The 21,404-nt window shown below is 38.0% G+C and overlaps 1 protein-coding gene across 1 annotated transcript; it reads right to left on the reverse strand.

Annotated features, from left to right (window-relative positions):
- Positions 1-869: 869 nt before the first annotated feature.
- Positions 870-20,935, reverse strand: asip1 (agouti signaling protein 1). Its single transcript, XM_084348539.1, has 4 exons — positions 20,583-20,935; positions 3,610-3,781; positions 2,390-2,439; positions 870-1,229 (listed from the first exon to the last, which is right to left on the reverse strand). The coding sequence occupies exons 2-4, from the start codon at positions 3,773-3,775 to the stop codon at positions 1,065-1,067; spliced, it is 381 nt and encodes a 126-aa protein (XP_084204665.1). The 5' UTR covers positions 3,776-3,781; positions 20,583-20,935; the 3' UTR covers positions 870-1,064.
- Positions 20,936-21,404: the final 469 nt, after the last annotated feature.

A 21,404-nucleotide genomic window follows, 5' to 3' on the forward strand; every position in this document is an offset into this window, starting at 1 on the left:
CTTTTCTCAGATTAGCTTCACTGATAAGTGGTTTTCTACACAGCTGTTTAGTCCCAATCCCATTGCATTATCTTCACATTGTACGTGGAAAGGTTTTTTTATCCGACCACATTTCTTCGTCAGAGATGATGGTTCACTTCTTCCAGGTTTTAATAATGCGTTGGACAGTTCTTAACCCAATTTTAGCAATTTCAGCATCTCCTTTGTTGTTTTCTTTGCTTGATGCAGGCCAATTATTTGATCCTCTTTCTTTTCCAGGACCACAGGATATGTCCTTCGACATGGTTATTTAAGAAATGAGAAGCTACTTACTGCATCAGTTAGTGTTTAATACTTGTTGCCCGCTAAAACATATTAATAACTGCAGTAATTATCCAATGGAAGGCTGTTTGCTTAATTAAATCCAGGTGGTGACTTTTTTTGGGCCAGGCAGTGATTTACAGTATTTCTCAGTTACGAGCCATTAACGTGGAAGTAATAAAGTATTTATAGACGCAGTAAAACATTGTTTTTGGTCTTTTTCAGTCAACAGATGATATTATAAATAAAAAAAAGGTGCAGAGAAGGTGCTTCCTGGACTAAAAGATAGGATTACATGAAGTGAGTGCTCTAAATAAAAGCAATAACATTGTTATTAAAACAATTATACTAGGCTTCATGGGCTTGATACCCATTGTAAATAAAGTTTGAGTAAAACAATGTGAAAAATAAAGCACTATATAGAATTATTTGTGCATATATATATATATATATATATATATATATATATATATATATATATAATGTATGCTTGAAGCTCAAAGTAAAATAAAAACTTATTTTAAATCATTATTGCAGTGCTTTGGTATAAGCAGTACACCCTGTAAGGTTTTAGGAAAGTTCATTGTGGTGCAGTCCTCTGTGATAAAGTGCTTTCATGCAGTGAATTTTGGGGTAAAGTTACAAAACCGAGGACTCAAAGTGATTCACCTCTCAGTGTTCACTTCGAGCGGTTTGCTTTTAGCGTGAAGTGCTTTTTAAATGGGTCTGATAGCTTGGAGCTGGGACGGGCTGCAGCTGGATGTTCAGCAGCGAGGGTTGCCCATTCGGCAGTAACAGACAGTTCTGAAGAGCCGACACTTGCAGAAGGCGCAGAAATCACAGCACACGTTGCCTGGAGATTTACAGCTTCCCCCCACGGGAATGCAGTTAGCGGGAGGAGGAGGGCGCTTCTTCACACCAAATTTGTTCTAAGGGAAAAAGGCGAGAGAGACATGAGATCATACTGTTGGAAGAGTATGCTGCTCTTGGAACAGCAAGCAAAATATGATAAATCAGAGAAAGATAGAGGGTGTGTGACGTTAAAGAATAAGTATTATTAATGTGTTGTAAGTGGAAGTTCTGGTACAGCTGGATTGTGAAAGAAAAAGGAGATATGTTTCGAGTATATGAGTTCTTTTCTTGGCTTTGGTAACAATATGTGTGACAAGATAATCACAGCTTAAATTGGTCCACTCAAATTACTCCAAGCTTGTCTGTGATCATGACCATGAGAAGCAGCTGAATGTTTGGGCAAAGCTAGAAAGTGAGTAAGTTTTGAGTTAAAATTAGTTTGTCACACAAGAAACAGAACATTCATCAGCCCGTTCTCACTCCTATCATGTTACACACGGCAGCCTGGACAGAGTCAGAAAGTTAAAGGAGGCAATATGTGAGAATTTAATTGGAAAGTGTTCAAAAATCCACTAATATTATTAACAGAATGTGGGGAAATGACATTATGATGTATTTGTATTGTGTTGCAGAGATATCTACTGAGGTTAGCATGCCAGTCCACACACAGCACCCACAACACTCCCTGGGCTCCCAGTCCGCACTGCTAACTGCATGGCTAACTGGGCTAACTAGGTACTGGCAGCAAGATTAAGCAGCAGTTAGCAGCTTATCTGTTGATATTCATATGAGAATGAATTTGATAGGTGGCTACTTCTTACATATTGCACCTTTAACCAAATACTTTTTCCAGTCTAAACATTTTTTACAACGTTAATAACAGTCCAAAAGTCATAATATGTCTTAATATGTAAACTGTTTGTCAGCATGCTTTATTTTGAAAGTCTAACCGGATGTTGGATATTATGTGTTGTTGTCTTTCTGACCGCGGAGGCTTTATTTTGAAAGTCTAACATGGACATTGCATATCACATATTATTCCTAACTTGACTGCAGAGACCTTCGCATAGAAGCAGGTAGAGCATCACAGTTTGAAACTGACCAAACTGCTTTATTTGACGAGTTGTGAGTGAGAACGCGTTGGATTTACTCGTACTATGTATCATCTAATTTTATTTCCCAGCAGGATTTCTGAATAAATCAAATTCACACATGGTCAAAACCTCTTTTGTCATACCTTTTTCTGTTTCTTCGATTTCTTGTTCTTCTTTTCTGCTTTAGGCAACTCTGAAAGAGAACATTGGAAAATAAAGATGCCTCTGGAACAAAACTGTAAAAATCCATGGTACTGATAAATGGCAGATAATTGATGGTGATGATTATAAATAACAAACCGTATTAATAAATTACCTTTCAAAGCACAGTCGCTAAGTGCTTTACAGAACCGAATACAACACAAAGCCAATAAAACAAGCTCAAAGCAATAAAAACTGGAAACAGAACACACAAGCGTAAAACAGGATGTCATAAAGCAAATAAAATCAACAAAAAGCTGAGCTAAGTGATTTAAAAGATAAGACAAGACTTTGCAGCTCTGATCTCCTGAGGCAGATTATTCCCTGACCGCAAACCCTCGATCACCTTTCTGTATTAGTCTAAACCTCAGCAAGTAATGATGCATGTGAAGATCTTCGAGGAGTGGGAAGGGACACGGCAATAAAAATAATTAATTCAATAATTATTCTAAAACCGAAAGGTAGCCAGCAGAAGGAAAGTCAGGAGTCAGAATCCTGAGTGTTAGACGAGCTGGAGGCGGGAGGCAGATCTTTAACTGATGCCAGAGAGCGAGGAATTACTGTCTCGGTTATCAACCTGGCACACTTTACATGTAGCAGTCCCATTCTGTAGTACTTATCGTTTTCTTTTAGCTGAATGTCAAAATCCCTCTAGACTGATTGCAGTGGATTCAGATCACCTGTTGCAGAAACTTAACAAACTTTTAGTACAAAACATTAAGATGTTTCTTTCAGTTTGTTGCGGTTTTGCCGTAAAAGCCCGTTACTTCTTTGTAGAAAGAAGAAAGCGGAGAAAGTCACCAGACTCCCTTTAAAAAATGCAGAATTTTGAAACTTTTGCATTCAGAGAAATGTTTTAAACTTTGTGAAACGCTGTCTACGACATATTATTAACTTTTTGGGACTACTCATTCATTCTGCAAATGTTATACATGAATATATTTCTTTCTCTGTAGAAAAAAAAGTTTCAGTTTGTTCTCATGCTGTAGGTGCATATTCGCATATAGAGCAGGGAGGTGAGATCTGATCAGTCAAGACACATTGACAGGAACATTATGAATGCAACATTCTGAAAAAATATATGTATGAACATTGGAGATATTCAAACTACCATTCAATCTGGAATGTGTCTCTACAAAGAAAGTGGAACTTGCAAACTTACCTACAATAACTACAGGAGGTGTGCCCGTCTCAAGATTTTGAGACAGAGCACCGGATACAACGACCTGGTTGCTCGAGAGCCCCTCATCCGGGACCATGTGAGCCGAGCTGAGGACGTACTCCGTCACGGCGAGCACAAAACAGCCAAACAACAGGAAGGCCTGCATCTTTCCCTGGAACAAAAGTAACAACAATGGATGCTAAGAGTTAAAAGGCATGACGCTGAATTCTCCTAATGGGAATTCAAAGAAGTAAATTTAAAGTATATGAACTTTTATGAAATCAGCAAGATTACATCAGATTACATGCAGCTTCCCCTGGAGCCACAAAAGGCTTTATACTACTTTTTTTCACATGTAGTAATGCTCCTCGTGACCTGTCACACTTCAATGTGTAAAATTACTTTCATATGGGTTTTTTAATGTGAAAATTGAAATTAGTTTCAACGTTTTTTTTCTGTCTGTCTCGCACTCTCTGATCTGAAGAGGACGAGGCACAACAGTACAGCAGGCTACACGCTGAACAGAGAAAAGTTCGAGAAAGTGTCGGGAGAAATACAGGAGAATTGTGACAGCGCGAGGAAAACCAACAGAGGGCAATCAAAAATGGGACTCTCCCTCCAGCTTTCAACTGGTGTCCCATTAAGAGCTGGATATTCACTTCAGTGAACCTGCTGGTTTTTGCTGTAGGTCTTCATGGGTCCATTGTTGAGATGGCCTGAACCCAACATCCATCCATCTATCATCTCTAACCACTTATCCTTTGCAGGGTTGCAGGGGGGAAGGCTGGAACCAATCCCAGCTGACATTGGACTAACGGCCAGGCACACCATGGACAAGTCGTTCATCACAGGGCTGACACACAGGGAGAAACAACCATTCATAATTTTAAGTGACCTCATCATAAAGGGACCTGAGAAAAGTCTCACTTTGTTCATACAGGGGTTTTTAATTATTTCATTCTTAATGAGTGGTTGAAAAGATCTGCCACAGTCCCTCATATCATCTTTTTGCACAAAAAAACAATCTATATTTTTCTCCTTTGATGATCTGTGATTTCCAACCCTGACCTGGACGACCACATGCGGCTGTAATGAGTTTTACTTCCAGCCAAAGGACTCAGTGAAAGCAGTGTCTGTCAGGTGATAAGGCTGCCTCTCAGGTGCCTGCCTTTGGAGGCTGTCTGGGCACATGTGCCTCCGTTGGGGAACCCAGAACACATAGGATGGACGATATATCTCATCGGCCTTTGCGAGCACCTCAGGATCATCCAGGAGGAGCTGGAAGATGTTGGAACATTTTGGACTAACCTTGCTTGGCTTGCATGTGTTTTACGTTGCCTATTTTTTTTTCTCTCTCTGTGTCTCTCTTTCCATTCGTTTGTCTTTCTGACAGAAGATGATGAAACTGAGCAGGGAGCTGAAGCACTGCAGACAGGGTAACCAAGGCCAGCGAAAGGTTCAGCCCAGGCAGTGTTATTTATTTCATTTTTTATTTTTTCTGTTGTTTCAGGCTGTTGGAACAACGCAGTCTGTTCAGTCTCATAGTCCAGGTTATTTTCCTCCATTTTCAGCACCAGAGAACTCCATCCAGGCTTTTTTTTTGTAGTATCGTGTGTTTGTAATTTCAAAGTATTACTCATATTTATTCTTTTCATTTTTCTTTTGTGTTGAGACTGAATTTAATTTAATTTGGTACCTGGCTTCATAGCTGCAGACCTTCTTCTTGCATGGTTTTCCACTGGGTAGACAAAATGATGTCATGTTACTTTTAGTCCACTTCTACTATTCATTTGATAACTTTAGCTACTAGTTACTTTGCAGGTTTCATGCTGCATCAGAGCCAAAGTAGTGCATTTTTAAAATTAATTTCCTTTACTGGCAATCTGATTTAAAGAACACTGATTACCATAATCCCAAAAATGTGAAGTAGTGGATCCAGTAGTCAGCCAGGCCAGTAATCGGTCGACCCGTAGCATACAGTGTGTTCGTGAAGGTATGCATGTATAATAAACATAAGCGGTGACGTGATTTTGTCAGATTAGTAATGAAACATGAACTTCAAAGAAAAAAGGGGGAAAACACTGACACTTTACTCCATGTGTTTATTCGCTTAAGAGATTTAACGTTTTGATTCATTTTTCATCCGTGACAACTTCAGAATCAGTTATAAGTAACATGAAGCTGACCAGTCACTCTTTTTTTTTGTGAAACAGGATATGATGGTAGTCTTTACAGCACTGTTGAAGCCCACAGGGTTTTAAGATTGTAGGTGGAGTATCACTTTAAGCATTGTGCAATGCCTTTGAAAGCGCTGGAAGCATCAAGCAAGAATGTTACACACATTGTATTTGTCAAATAGCACCTCGATCCACCTTGATACGTCTCCCGCACAGCGTCTGGTTCGACTTTAAAGCACCAACAGAGGATGGTAGCGACTGGTTCTCATGAGGGTTTGGAAACCACCCTTCAGTGCACTGCTCCATTTCAAAGCAGGATGATTGTAAGAGGCGAAACTATTACAGAAAACTCAGTTAACAGGCAACAAAAACATTTGCAGATGTGTGGACAAAATATGACGCCAGAAGTGTCCTCGCTCTACATGCTGCTGTCCAGATATAAGATGAAAGCTATGAGACACTGCAGGGAGAAGGAGATTCATATCTGTGCATTATCTTCTCAGTGCAAACACAAAATCATTCCAAGGTATCTGCAGATCAGAAGTTTCTCCTCAATCTGAACTTAGAAGCGATATTTTCCAAAAAAGCTGCTGTGAGTCTCATTTTAATCTGATGTGTTAACACGTTGGAAACACAGTCACCTGAATAAAAGTTGGCAATGTATGTTTCTGCAAACCACTGAAATGTTAAAACGCTAGACTTCTTTATGTTGTTACTTATGAAGCTCAGCGAAACTTCAGTCTTCTCTCTTTACACATGCCCTCTAAGTCACAAGCCCTCCAGCTCATTGTCCTCTTCGTCCAATCGCAACCTATCACGTTGCCCTCCAGCCAATCATTTGTAAGCTCTCTTTCTCTGCCTGCTGTCATTTCAGCATCGTAAAAAGCTCCATTCCTCATCACCACCATCGAGTCAGCTTTATTTTGTCTACACCCTATATTCTGGACTGCTGCTCATGCTGATCTACTTCCTGCCAGGATCTAAGCACCAAAGTCAATTCCCTCTGTTCACAATAAAACTGATTTTACTTCAGTTCCTCTCTCTTGTTTTGATTCTCTGAAAAGTCTCTCATGATTGAAATGTACTGGTTATGTTTAGGCACAAAAACCACTTGTTAGGAAACAGAAAAGATTATGTTTTGGCTTAAAATAGCTGTTTTGTTTTTATCCCCCAGTGGTTCAGTGCCAACAAATGTTGAAACTGTCTGTCTTGAAACACCACCATCCTGTCCACCTCTGAATATGAAAGCAGCTGATATACATTTCATGCAAATGTGATACTAAACGAATGTTAGAAATGGCAGTATTGTACAATGATACGCACACATTTTAACATATCCGTCGATTGCAGAATCGCAAAAGCCAACATCTGCAAATAAATAAATAAATAAATAATAGTGAATGTCACACAAGAACAAAAGAGGCATCATCGCCACTGCCATGAAAATGACCAGCCCTCTAAGACTTGTGGAAATCTGATCTCTCAAAGTACCTCGTAAAACTTTTAATCACACTGCAGTACAGGTGTAAATATATTTAAAAATCCAATATTCACATGGCTGATTCAATAATGATGCACTGAACAACTCATGGGTATGATGACTGAAACAATGCTGAAAAGGTATACTGTACAGTGCATACAGAAGCACTGTGTGATCAGACATGCATGACAAAACAGCTGATAATGAGCTCAGAAAAGAGCGCATATACCGTTGTAGAAAAAAATGAAAATATTGCTTTGGAAAGTTTGATATTTCAGTGTAGCTCTTGTCAAACTTGAAAGGACACACAAGAGTGCATCATGCCACGAGCAAGAAAGCCAGAATAGGATTTAGACAAACATCAGAAAAACACTCTCGGTCACCTAACATGACTCTCAGGTCTGTGTAACTGTGTGCCAGAAAACCTGTGGCGCTGTTATTCCCAGTGGGACAGCTGCAGGGTCAGAAAAATAAAAAAAATGTTCTGTGCTGAAAAAAAGTGATTTTTCTGAAAAATACTGCAGTCACTGAGTCTCTGGACCTGTGGCATAGTGGTTATGTGGTGCTGAATGGAGAGCTCCTGTCAGTTCGCACACATCTTTGGATATGCTGCAGTGTCACTGTGCTGTGACATGTCATTGATGTTGTAATGATGTTTTTGCTCAAAAGTTGATGATACTGAGGGGAAAATAGTCTCTTTGTGGTTGCTGAAAGGCAAAAGTTTTTACTGCTGCATCTCAGTTTGTACAGATCTTGTTGACTCATTTTTAAATTTCAGATATGACAATTACGATTTCGTAACATTTCAGACCCAAACATCGACAACAAACTTGAATTTCATGTCCCAAGCTGACAAAAAATTAAGAAATTTTGACCTTGATGATGGAAGACGTATCACCACGTATCATTCTGGAGTTTATGTCATCTTTTTGATGTATAAAATCACTGATGGTGGAGTCCTCATGAGATGTGACTGAAGTCATGCATTTGACAGCTTTCTTTTCAAATGGACAGTGTGGACAGTATAATTTTCATTTGACTTTAATGGGGAAGAACATGCACTTGTAACCAGGTGAAAACAAATACCATATATTGTAATAAATTATGTGAAAATGAAGGTATATGACTTAATAGTAAAGCAGACAAGAAAACTAGAATGTTACATCAAGTACAATATAGGGGTGTCAATCGACTTTTTTTTTTTTATACCCGCCTCTGGTTCAAAACTTTAAAAAGGTTCAAAGATGCATCACAAATATGATACAAAGGCTATTTCATGGTTGATTTAAAGATGTAGACTGTAATAAATCAGTTTCAAAAAGGTGCACAGGCATAATGATTATTTTGATTTATTTTGAAAAAAGTCGTGGTTGTAACAGGAAGTGGTACCCGCGAAGAAGAGTAATACTGATCGTTCATTGGTTGAGGTGGTTGATTGGCGAACGCGCGAAACAGGAAGTACGAGCCCGAGCTAAGTTTTGTAACTTGACTGAAAAAATCACCTTGAGAAGTTGATGTAAACAAATAGTTGTTGTAGTTGATGTCTCAGACTTTCTACTCGTGAGTCTGTGTCAGAATATTCATGCTACACATTTTCTGTGAGCAGCTAAAGACATTTCTACTCCACAGTTTTAGCTTCACCTGTTTATGTTAGCTCATTAGCCTACAGTTTGTTGTTAGCATTCATTAGCAAAGTGCACCGACTCTTAGCCTCTGTTTAGCTAACTCAGCGACCGTTAAAGGTTTTTAGTTCGTCGTTTCTGACGTGGAAACCCTGAAGATTTTAACAGACTGCTTCGAGCTAACACTACTGATTCAAGTCAACACTGTATGTTCACTGGACTGAGCTGGAGGAACGAGGCTGTCACCGGAAATCTGTGCGCCATTTTGTTTATCACGGAGAGGCTGCAGAGAGCGCGGCCTCTGGACACCTGTCGGCCATCTGCTTCTTCATCAGAGGCTGGTAACCCTTCAGACTGCACTGGAAATAAGGTACCACACTTTAACTTTCTGGCCATTGGTTTTGTGCCTCTCATCAGGCCTGCTACAGAGGGGGTGTCTTTATTTTTATTTTGCTACACACTGGCTTAAGAGTGTGATTAATGATTAATCAATGAGTGAGGGCCCACTGAGTTTGCAGTGTATGCGAGTTCAAGGTAACCTGAACTTGGTTATATTCTGCGTTTCTAATCCAAAGGAAATATTACTGAAACATCTGAAATTGTTTAAAGGAAACTTTTTTAAAAAAATAAATAAGAAATTCCTTATTGTTATTGGGATATTTTATTCTTTCACTGTATTGTTTAGTCTGTGCCATATCTGAATTTTTATTTTGTGTTTTGCCCAAAATAATGCTACACATTTCATTTGACTTTTATTGCATATCCCAATATCCCTAACTCATTTTCAGTAGTGTATCACAACATTACGTTTATTATCGGTAGGGATGAACAATATGGATTTTATGTCTGCCGGTAACCGATAATTACCTCCCTCTTGAAACTGAGAACTGATAAAAATGGCTGTTTTTTTGTTTACATTTTTGTATTTTATAAAGTTCCAAACATGTTGTGTATGTGCACCTGAGGCTAAGATGTCGTCAGTAAAGATGTACGATTTAATATTTCAAAGCTCGAACCATCTAACTGACATTATTATTACCCTCAGAAATGAGAAACAGAAAAGGGAAACATACTTTGGCTTTTATCGCGCATTTTGCCCTTTTAAAATAAATGCTTTGACATAATCTGTGAAATGGGACCTGTCAATAGTAATAAATATAAAAAATGAAGGCTTTTATAGAACAGAAAGCCTATGACTGCTTAGTCTGCAGGTAAAACAATAATACATGGAAACAGGTTAGGAAACACGTATACTTCCCTAAGTGCCAGAGGATGAGGTAGTTTTTTCTAAACTCACAGACTTTTTTCCTGGTTGATGCTCAAATAGGTGGGCCTTGAATGCTAAATAGTTTGGGGCTAAGGATTATGAACAACAAATCTGTACTGAAATACTTATTAAAGGTTGATGATGATGTGGTAGGGCTGTACCCGACTCTAGGGGTCAACCGATATGGCTTTCTCAGGGCCGATACTGATTTTTAGAAATCAAGAAGTGCAAATTACTCAAGAACTGTTCTTAAGTACACTTTGGAGGTACTTCACTTGAGTATTTGCATTTTCTGCTACTTCATACTTCTTCTCCACTACATTTTTTTTGATACATTTAGTTACTGGTTACTTTGCAGATTTAAATTCCGTGTTTGTAGGCTACTAATTGTGACCTGTTGTGTAAGAAGATGTTGAATAAGAGCCAAAGTAGCATGTTTTTAAATTAGTTTATCAGCAGTGTGATCCTGGGTCCCTACCTGACTCAGGATTTCATACATCAGTATGCTTTACTTGCAGCCTCGCATTTTAACGCCTTTCTTCGTTATCTGTCATGTGAAAACATCAGATTTCCACACAGTCAGAGAAAGTAAAAGCGTTCGTCCTCTTCACAGTTCAGCTCTAAAATCAATCCACTGCGAAGCGTCTCTGTCAGGCTGCTGACAGCGCTGTCAGAGCTGATAAGACGTCTGTCAAACAGAGCTTTTCAGACAGAGGGGGAGTTAAGAGCTGCTGCACTGGACAGTCTGAGAAAATCTGTGTTTTTTGAGCACTAAAGCATGTAAACCTATTCTAGTAGTAACACAACTAAAACTGTGAAACTGAAAATGAGCAGAATATCTCTCCTTTCGGGTCCTACAAAAAACTTTGGCCAAACATTGAGTGGTTTAATTCTAATAATCCAAAATAAATAAGATTTAGCTGATTTTAAAATGCGTACAACTTTCATGGCACATTAACTACAGCGTGTGGTTTAGAGGCATTGTCAAACTCCTCATTTCTTTCTCCTCTGAGCAGTGTGAAGTGTTTACACTAATGACTCTAAATGATCTGATTATTTGTGAACTGGCAATCATTAGGCCTGGTCATGTGTTGTGGATTTACAGGGGATTGCAGCTGTGCTCCAGGGGTGCATACTTTCATTAGATTAGATGCGCTTTTATTAGATAACAGTGAAGAAAGTAGGTGAATACAGACCCTGGCAGCAGAACAAATACACACATGGTATTAGTTTCACCAAATGTGTCCCACCATCAAATGGCAACTTTCATCCTGTTATAAATACGGTAATTATGCTAATAAAAGGAATTAACTGTAATAAAAGTTGCTTTTCATCATTTATAGGAAGGTAAATGAGCCATTAGGACATACAAAGTCTATATTAGATCCATTTTCAGTGGCCGCTGGACAAGTTTAAAAAGGAAAGTTAAACTTTTAACTGAAAATCAGACTAAAAGATCAGTTCTTTCATCTTAGTGGCAAAACCGAGACAAAATATCTGACCTGCACGGGGCGAACATCAATCCAAGCATCTTTAGACTTTGTCTGTCCAAACACACACACCCACACACACACACACACACACACACACACACACACACACACACACACACACTCACTCATATTTTCTAAAGAAACATGACTAGGAAACTGGCGGAACAGGGGGAAGAATAACATCAGAGCGCCCCGACAGTCTGGTTCTCATTTCAAAATAATTTTGCAGTAATTTCCATCCCCATGGACGTAATAAATGTGGGGGTTCCTTTTTAAATTTATCCTTTCTGTTGCAGTGGTTGCTGGCTCCACTTTCTCACACACACACACACACACACACACACACACACACACAGAGAGAGAGAGAGGCCAGCTTTCTTTCCTTTTTTTGCAAGTGAAACGGAGCTAAAGAAGCTGAAATACATTTATTTAACCTCTGTAAGCATTGAACATTTAAATATGTTAATTTAAACGGCCATTTTCACACCAGTTTTTAAAACAAACGTTGGATATTGGTAAGAAACAATCTATGTGGTGACACAAGACAATTTAAACTTTTATAGGCAAGTTTCTGGAAAGTCTGATATAATTTCTACATAATAATAATGATTAACTTTGCTGTTGTTAATTTTGCATGGTAAATTTAATGCATTATATTATTAATGCATTATAAATACAAATACTAAAGCACTAATTTTAAAGAAAGTGCACACTAATGATCAAACTCTGTTACAGAACCAAGGGTTTTTCTGGAATGGATGGGTGAACATGTCACCCCTAACTTTTCAAAAAATCTTTGTTTTGTCCCACTACAATTAATCAGTGTCAGTTTGATTTGCTCAGTTAAATATTGAGCCAACAGTGACTCCTCTGTGAGTCCAGCTGCTGAAATCCAGATCCTCTGAGTTGCCTACAATTTATAACTCGAGGAATTCGCCTCCCAGGTTTTATGCTGATAAGGGTTACTGGGGCACTAGGGAGAGGAGGACTAAATCACTCCTTTGTGTGAGCAAACAATAGATTTATTTATGTTTTTATTTAGAAGAAAAAAAAAATACTCGAATGTTACCAAACAGGGCTGCCAAATGTTGGGCCTGTGGGATAAAGATGGCCGGCCATAAGGTTTGATTTGGCCCGCCAGATGTTTTATAGCAGAGAAAAGAAATCAAAAGTATATTCATAAAATATAAATCAACATTTATGCTATTTAATTTTTGTGAGGCAAAATATGTAGGATCCATAATTATTTTGCATTTTTTGCATTTTGTTTTCTGTCTTCAACATTTGCGTTTTTGGAGTAGAAAAATTATTCATAACGGGACATCAACAGTCATTTCATCTGATTTCTTTGTCATCATTTCTTGTGGAAGGTTTTTCTTGAAGACATTTTCTTTTCACAAACTGTGCTTTTAAAGAAAGACGGGAACAAAATTGGCCATTTTAAAACGTGGTGGGGACATGACTGTAAGATAGTGAATTACAGGACCTCAGGATACTCGTATCATTTTGAAAAAGATGTTTACATTTGGCCCTTGGCTCATTTTTAAGTTTCACTTTTGGATTAAAGTTGTGCCTCCTCTGTTGTTAGAAGATTTAAAAAAAGATTCTCTTTGAAATAATGATGCAAATACAACAAATCACATCATTAGGAGTCTTGTCTTTATCAAGGACTGATAATACAGCAATTACATGTTTTTGTTAATTGAGTACATATTTGATTCTAATATTGTGTGTTGTTGTTTGCTAAATTTAAAGGGTATCAAAACAACTCATAGGAGTGTTATTTCGGTTTTTACTTGAAGAACTATTGACTATTCTTCTTCCCCTCACAGCTATCTACAGTCTTTATGGCTGCAACACAAAGAGGGCTTCATCATTGTCTTTAAAAATTCAATAGCCTGAATCAGAACAAGGCTCTTTTTTGTCTCTTTATTTTGACTATCAAACACTCACCTCCCATGGTTTTGCAGAAGTTTGAAAACAGTTTGTATCTTGATCCTTTCTGGAGGACAGCAGAGCTGCTCGGATTTACAGCGTGTATGTACAATGGTTTCCAAAAACGGTTTCACATCTAAATGCAGATAAATTGCTGAGATGTCAATAGAAACTATATAAACCCCTCCTGCAACATAATACACTTTTCCGCTCTTGATCCATTTGTTCAGCATGTTCCAAACAATCATATTTTCAATGAAATATGGCTCAGTACAAAGCTTTTGTCAAGCTTTTTGTCAGCACGGTGTGTTTATCAGCTGACTGCCGCAGGACACAGGTTGATGAGAGTGGTGAGAATTACAGACAGTGTGTCATAAAAACCAGAACAAGGAGATAAAAGTGGTTTAGTACAGCTGCAGAGTCTCTGTTGGCGTGTAACCGCGACCCATGTCAAGTTAAACAGCAAGTGATTAAATATTCATTGATGGAGTTTGAATACTTTCATTTCATTTTTGGAACAAAACAAGCACACCTTAAATAATAATGTTAAGTATATATGAATGTGTCCAAATCCAAGTTAAAACCATCTGTTCAGGAGCTCTGTAAAATGCCTTTTTCAGAAATTTACATTCTTTCACACTTGTGGGCCCATGTTTGGAAAAAAACGCAGTGAAAGCGCCCTCTTGGACGTCCCTACGGTACGTAAAACAGGTTAAAGTGCCTCTAGGGTACCATTTGACAATATGTGGGTAAATACTCTCCCTTCACTCAAATTATATCACGACTTTCTGGATTCTTGGGCCCTCTGCAAACTGCTGGGGCCCTTCTTCTCTCCCCTTACTTATTTTGTAGTTCAAATAGGTTCAAATAATTAGTATGTTAAAGGGAAGCTATGGACCAGCGAACCTTCTCTGCCACTGTTTGGTGGCCTGCCTGCCAAAATGAACAGTTTAAATGATAAATTCTGTATCTAAAATCCTGATTTCGGAAATTATGCTCACATTTTCTACAATTGTTAAAGAAATGATGACCAGAAGGAGAAAGAGGACACCATGTTTTAAATCTAACCAACTCAAAATAAATACATTCAGAGAGGCCGTTTGAGTCGTTGATATGTTTAGGTGCCACTTTCAGGTATTTTTTTGTTTTTCAGTTATATTTTATATATTTTGTGTTACTATTTTATAGTAGTAGTAGTACTACTAGTATTAGTAACTAAAATAGTTTGTTGCCTTCCCAGTTGAGAAAACCTGACAACCTGGGAATTAGACTTAACTATCAACCACTTTTCTCTGCTCACCCCACCTTTAAATTTTGAATGTCCATTACTTTGACCTTACAACTCAGAAAACCACTTAAGAAAAAAAAATGTTTTTCAGTCGAAAGTGCTTTCTTGTAATTGATAACCACTGTGTCCAAATACTTCAGTGTGGTTTCATTGAGATTTTATATGCTTTTATAATTCAGTAACTATAATTTGTATTTTCTGTTCTTTCTTTTGTTTTATTGCTCAATATTTATGCAGTTTTTTTTGTTTTTCAAGAAACTAGCCTTGCCAATTAGGTAAGGCTATAAATGCTATGTGTTTTTAGGCTACTCAGGGAACACTGAGGCTGTCTATAAAAAAATATTCCCCATGGCCCAAAGGACTTAGCTCCTGATTTCCTACTTTATGATCCCAGAAACCCCTGGAGAGGAGGTCGAAGGTCAAGGCCTGTATAGTACAATGTGTGACGCACCCTCTCCTTTTCCTCTATCAGTAGTCGTTGTTGGTCAGTGAGGCGAAGGAAGGGGGGGGGGATTGTGAAGGATGAATCAACCGGATGGTAGTTTTAAACGTCTGTGTCACGTCTGACATCTGGGCCTCAACACTGCACACTGCTTTCATCTGTTAGTGGTTCGACAGGTACACATAAATTATTCTAATCAGAAAAGTCTTTGAAAACGTAGGTTCCTTCTTCAGTTTTCCTTGTTGGAAAAACACTATACATAAATGCTAACACAACATGTTATTCCTTCTATTCATCCAGCATATAAAAGCCAGCATCTCAGTCTATACACTGTTGGCATTTTATTTCTCATGTGACAGGTTCTCAAACACACTCAGCAGGGAGGCTCTGAGATGGACACATTATTAAATATAGGACAAGAAGGATTTACACTTTACAAAGTAATCTGATATGTAATGTATTCCATTCCTGTCATGCCATAACACACGACCACACGCCACAAGACAATACAGTCACTCATTAGATAAAAATATGTCTCATCATTTATTCTGTCTGTGAGAACATCAACGCACAATGTTTGTGAGTGACCTCAGAGAAAATCATAGAAACAGAACTGCTAGAAGTAAAACTGGAGCACTGTTTTTATTTGATTTTATAGACTATATAATCTTTCGTCAAACCTTGTAGATCTTCTTTCATTTCATATTTCCAATGCATCTACCAAAAAAAGGACGAGACGTTTGTGATAGTAGCAGAAACGTCGGCACACATCGATGTTTCTTAGAGCTACGGGGGAGAAAAAAAAACGAATGCTGTTAAATTACGTGGAAGGTTATTGATTGAAGATTACTCTAACAATTCATTTCTAATAATAATACTACCGTGATTTTTCCAAAACTTGACTTTACTTTGGATTTTAGTCATTTCCATGACTTTTCCATACGTGGAAAACAAGATTTGCTAGACAAGACATAAGAAGTCATACCTACCATCAAATTAGAGAAAAGTAGAAATAATGTGTTCCTTATTAGACTGTAAACTAATGCAGATATACCAGGGTGTCCGCGCATCCTTAAAAAGTCTTAAATTCATGTATCTAAAATTTAAGGCCTTAAAAAGTCTTAAATACGTCCATATTTTGCATATAGGTCTTAAATTACATTTAGTCAGGTCTTAAATATGATTCATTCATTTACCGCTCCCGTCATTGCCTTTTTTGTTTTTGGGAAACGTGTTGGTGAGAGTCACAGTTAGGTCCGCGGTTTGTACTTCTTGCTGAAGTATCCAGGAACGTAAGTGGCATTTTGCCAAAAGCCCGGCCGGAATTTATCGCCGTACACTTCGCCAGTTCCAGAAAGACTTTGAGTGTGAAATCTGCTACAACTATGGAAAAGTGTAAATTAAGTGTGTTGGCTTGAACAACCAGAATTCAGTTGGTTAAAAGCCGCATAACGATGAATCTGAAACGCAGTGTACGCTCTGCAAGGGGACCCTCAAATTGGGCACATTTGGTGTGAAAGCGCTGGTGTCACACACAAAATCAGATAAAATGTCAGTTAGCTTCTAAAAGTCTCCAGCGAAGTCACGCTATCACACGCTTTTGTACGCCTTTGTCACCAGTTCCCGGTCCAAGTTCGTCCAGTTCTGCTCGACCCGAACTCTGCGCCGCCTCTGCCGTCTCGCAGTCGAGCAACATTCAAACCATCTTCGTTTCGACTCGGCGACGTTGAAAGCGGAGGTGCTTTGGATTTTGAACACTGTGTGTGTGTGTGTGTGTGTGTGTGTGTGCGTGTGCGTGTGTGTGTGTGTGTGTGTGTGTGTGTGTGTGCGCGCGCACGTGCGCATGCATGCACAGTTTTTTTTAAAAAGTGTGGGTTATTAGGGTTAACTAAAATAGGTTAAATTCCTAGATAAAAACGAAACTAAAACTATTAATCACTTCTTAAATTAATTAAACTCAACTGAAATAAAAAGCAAACTGAAAAAACAAATTAAAATAAAAACTAATAAAATTTAAAAAGTATAATAACCTTGACACACACTCACTCCATTCTTCATTGTTTGAGTTGCTCTGTGAATGGCAATAAATTGAGTTACTTTTGAAAGTAATTCTGGGACTTTATTTTTCCTTACTGTTTCGTACTTCGTGTAGGTCTTAAATTTAGTTCAAAAAGGTCTTAAAATGGTCTTAAAAAGTCTGCAGCCTGCAGAAACCCTGTATACCCTGAATAAACATATGATGTAATAAACCATAGTATCTATCAATTTAGACAAAAACTAGATTTGATAATGTTCCCTTGAGGCCATTAACAAATAGTTACACCCTAAGTGCACTCATGCGATATAACAAGCCAAACTTTGTATCAAATTAGACAAAAACTAGAAATATTATGTTGTTTATTCGATGATAAACACAGTTATATTCTAAGTACACTAATAAGACAAAAACTAGAAATGCAATGTTCTTTCGCTGGTACGGAGTACAACCACAGATGGACACACACACGGACACAAAGTGTGTGTTTGTGTGTGTATATATTCCACCTAACACTACAGCTGCCCAGACATAAAACAGCTCCACTGTAAGAGCGTTGTTACAGGCCACTGATTAAACAGTTTGAGGTTTTATTTCCAGGGTGTTAAAAGTGATCATGGAAAAAGACCAAAGTGTCTTAAAATGACGGACTGTTATTGATCTTCTACAGCAGAAAGAGTAAGACACTGGGGTTGAGAAAGTGTTTCACATCTGGACAAAATTATTGAAGGGTCAAAGCAAGATCATGTCTATCTCTGGGTCTTCCTCATTAGATGTCGATTTCAAAATCATACAAGCTATATTTTTTTGTATTTGGATTCCAGACATGTTTTGTTTGAGTTTGTTCATAGTTGGTTTGTTAATAGTGGGTAGTGCCTGCGAGTGGAAGCTTTGTGATTCAATCAACCACGAAAATGTTGATGTAAATGATTGAATTCTTCATGAAAGCAATAAGCAATGCCAGACAACAATACAACACTATTATTGTTTAGTATATGCATGAAAGGAGTCGTTTTGATGATATATTTTACAGTTACTACTTTAGAACTGTTTTACAGCTAAATCCTTAATTACTCTGTTATTATTATTATTACTATTGTTATCATTTATAATCAGGGGTACAGATTTATAGGAGTTGTAACAACAAGTTATGACATTAAACTTATTTAAAGCTCATATTGTTATGTATGTAATTAATTTTAAATGATGTTATCCGAACCAATAACTAACTTCTGTCAAAGTTACAGGGGAAAAAAGATTTAATTAGATTACAGAAGCATTTAGTAAAAAGCTGATTACTAACAGGATTACAATTTTATAAAAAGGATTATGTACTAGTCAACCACAGGTAACCACGCACATGTGCACACATGACATCCCTTCACAAGTCTCACTCAGCATCGCTCAGCATCACATCACTTATTGCAGAAGACACGCTCGTTATTAAGACTGAATAAAAGTCATCTTATTGATATTTATGTTCTCTTCTTTATTTGAGTACGTTTGGTACCGACATGATCTAAAAGTAACAGAAAACAATCAAGTTAGATTGCTTTAATATTGATGATACTTATACGATTACCCTACTGACTACATTTTTTTAAAGAGGTAAATGCATTTATACAAACACAACACCCTCCTAGCCCTAAAAACAAGTGATCTCTTACTCATGACTTTTATTTAGGGGCAACTTATACTGCAAATGTGATCAGAATCAGAATTACTTTAATGATCCCAGCGGAGGAGTTGGTACATTACAGTTGCTCCTTCTAGAACAGAATATCACATTATAGAGAGATTTGAATAAGATGTAAATGGAGAAGACAGTCAGTAAAAATAAAATGTGCAAGTAATATAAAATAACTGCAACAGATTTGTGAATTCAACTATTTGTGACAACTATATAGTTAGAAATAGAATTCCTACAAGAAATAGAGATTTAAGATAAGTGCCTAGTACTACACAGTACTACTACATAACTACAGTGTACATAACATTGACTAATATTGCAGAATGTAATGGTTGATAGTAGTTAACCGTATAAATAAATGCTACAAACAACAGTAGAATATTGCACCTGATATTGCACAAAACATTTAAGATAAAGATTATTACACTCATAATGCTTCATTAAATGTTGAATTAGAGACGAGACATCTTTACTTTTTATACTGTTGTGCTAGTTTTTCTGTAGTTTTACAGCTCATAATAAAGCTCTTCAACATTTAATCATCAATTCAAAACATAATAAACATATTTGTGAGTTTAAAAGTGCACTTTTAGTACATCATTAAATCATAAATATTATAAATGGGAGGTTATATTGTGCTATGACTGTAAGGTGTGATGATGGCAGGTTAACACAGTGCAGCTTCGACTTCTTCCAGAACTTCAAACGGGGAAAGAAATCTGCTATCGAAACCAAACACACCGTTCACGCTCCTACTACTTTTAAGATTGACATTTAATGAGCACACAAGCCTTTTTTCCTCTTAATTTAATCATTTTTAACACGGCTGTTTACACTGACTCCTAAAGATAAGTGATGACGGACCGAGATAGTCGATAGATGGAGCCCTGACAGCGCTGGTGCTTTGCCTCAAACGGAAAGAGGAGAAACACGCTTGTGTTTCCTGACAGTATTACAGCACAAGTTGTAGATAAGGCAAATACATATTAACACATGAAGAAATCGGTTACTTCAACTGGCATGTACTAGCAGAAGGTGATGATGTAAACAGTTACGGTGCCGGTCACAATTTACAACCACATTGTCGTTCTGGCTTTTTGTCATTGATTGAACATGAACGCGCCGAAACATCAACCCAAACATTGGGTTGAAGAAAGCCGCTATATTTCAGCTAATCACTGACCAATTTGGTTTTCATCATTGGGTCCAGATTTTTAACTTCAACCATGTCATGTACATTTCCTTCATCGCACTTTACAGGCCACAGCTGGAGGAATCCTTTCAAAGCAGCTGGCGCAACTTCGAAGAAATCTGTGGCTCATACAGGATGATTTACACTTAATTCAGCTTTTCTTTCCCTCTCACATGTAAGATTTCTGCACGGGGGCCGTAAAAAAAATTGTTTTGTAATGCATGCTGTGAGAGTTTGAGCCTCGGATGTCGGGATGACGCGCTTTATTTTCCTCAACCTGCATTTACATCGCTGAACCGATTTCACGAGTCTGAACATGACAATATAGGATCATAATTTGCGTTCGCCTTACCTGTGGATCCTGGACCAGCCGTCTGTCAGCGTGCCACTTTCTCAGTTTCTGTCGTTTCAATGAAGTGCCGCTCTTCGATCTCCGTCCCCCCCCAGCCTTTTGCTTTCTTGCAACACTTCTTTATTTTTCTGGCTCTTTCGTCAACAAATCTCAACTCTTTTTTTCCCCAACAGTTTTTTCTCCTTCTTTCTCCCTTTTTTCCCCAATTGACTCTAATTTTGTTGTTTTTTATCCTCAAGTTTCTTCTTTTTTTGCTCTGTTTCACGTCTTCTCTCTCACAGTTTCTCTCTGTCTCTGTCTGTATATGTTTCTTTCTTTTTCCAGACCCCCTTTTATCCCCTCTTCTCTGTGTCTTCTTTTATCCCTGCTTAAGTAGCAGTACCTTGCCCTGCTGCTAGTAATGAAGACATACCGGGAGGTTTGTACAAGAGGCGGGACCAGTGTCTTAGTGGGTTGGGGGATGGGAAAGGTCAAATTATGCAGAGGATGGACAGATAAATGTGAACCAGACCCTCCTGTGAGGGTCCTAATGCTGTTTCCAGTTGGTGTTACTTCTGTTGATACCTAAGGCTGACAACTTAATATCCCTTTTACCTGTTACATTGGTCAGTGATGTTTGGTTATTTTGAGACTGCGTACTGTAATGTCCTTCTCTGGAAAAAAACATTTCCCTTAAACTCCCTCAGGCATGGCCGCTTCGAGTTGTGTTTGTGATTTTCTACTTTTTCTGAGATTGTCCTTTAAGGCGCTCTGTCATAGTTGCGAAACAACTAAGTCTAACTCTAAGTTAGTGTTAAATAATTGGTATATTCTCACCGGAAA

Source organism: Pagrus pagrus, assembly GCF_965226575.1.
Source record: "Pagrus pagrus genome assembly, chromosome: 3".
Taxonomy (NCBI): domain Eukaryota; kingdom Metazoa; phylum Chordata; class Actinopteri; order Spariformes; family Sparidae; genus Pagrus; species Pagrus pagrus.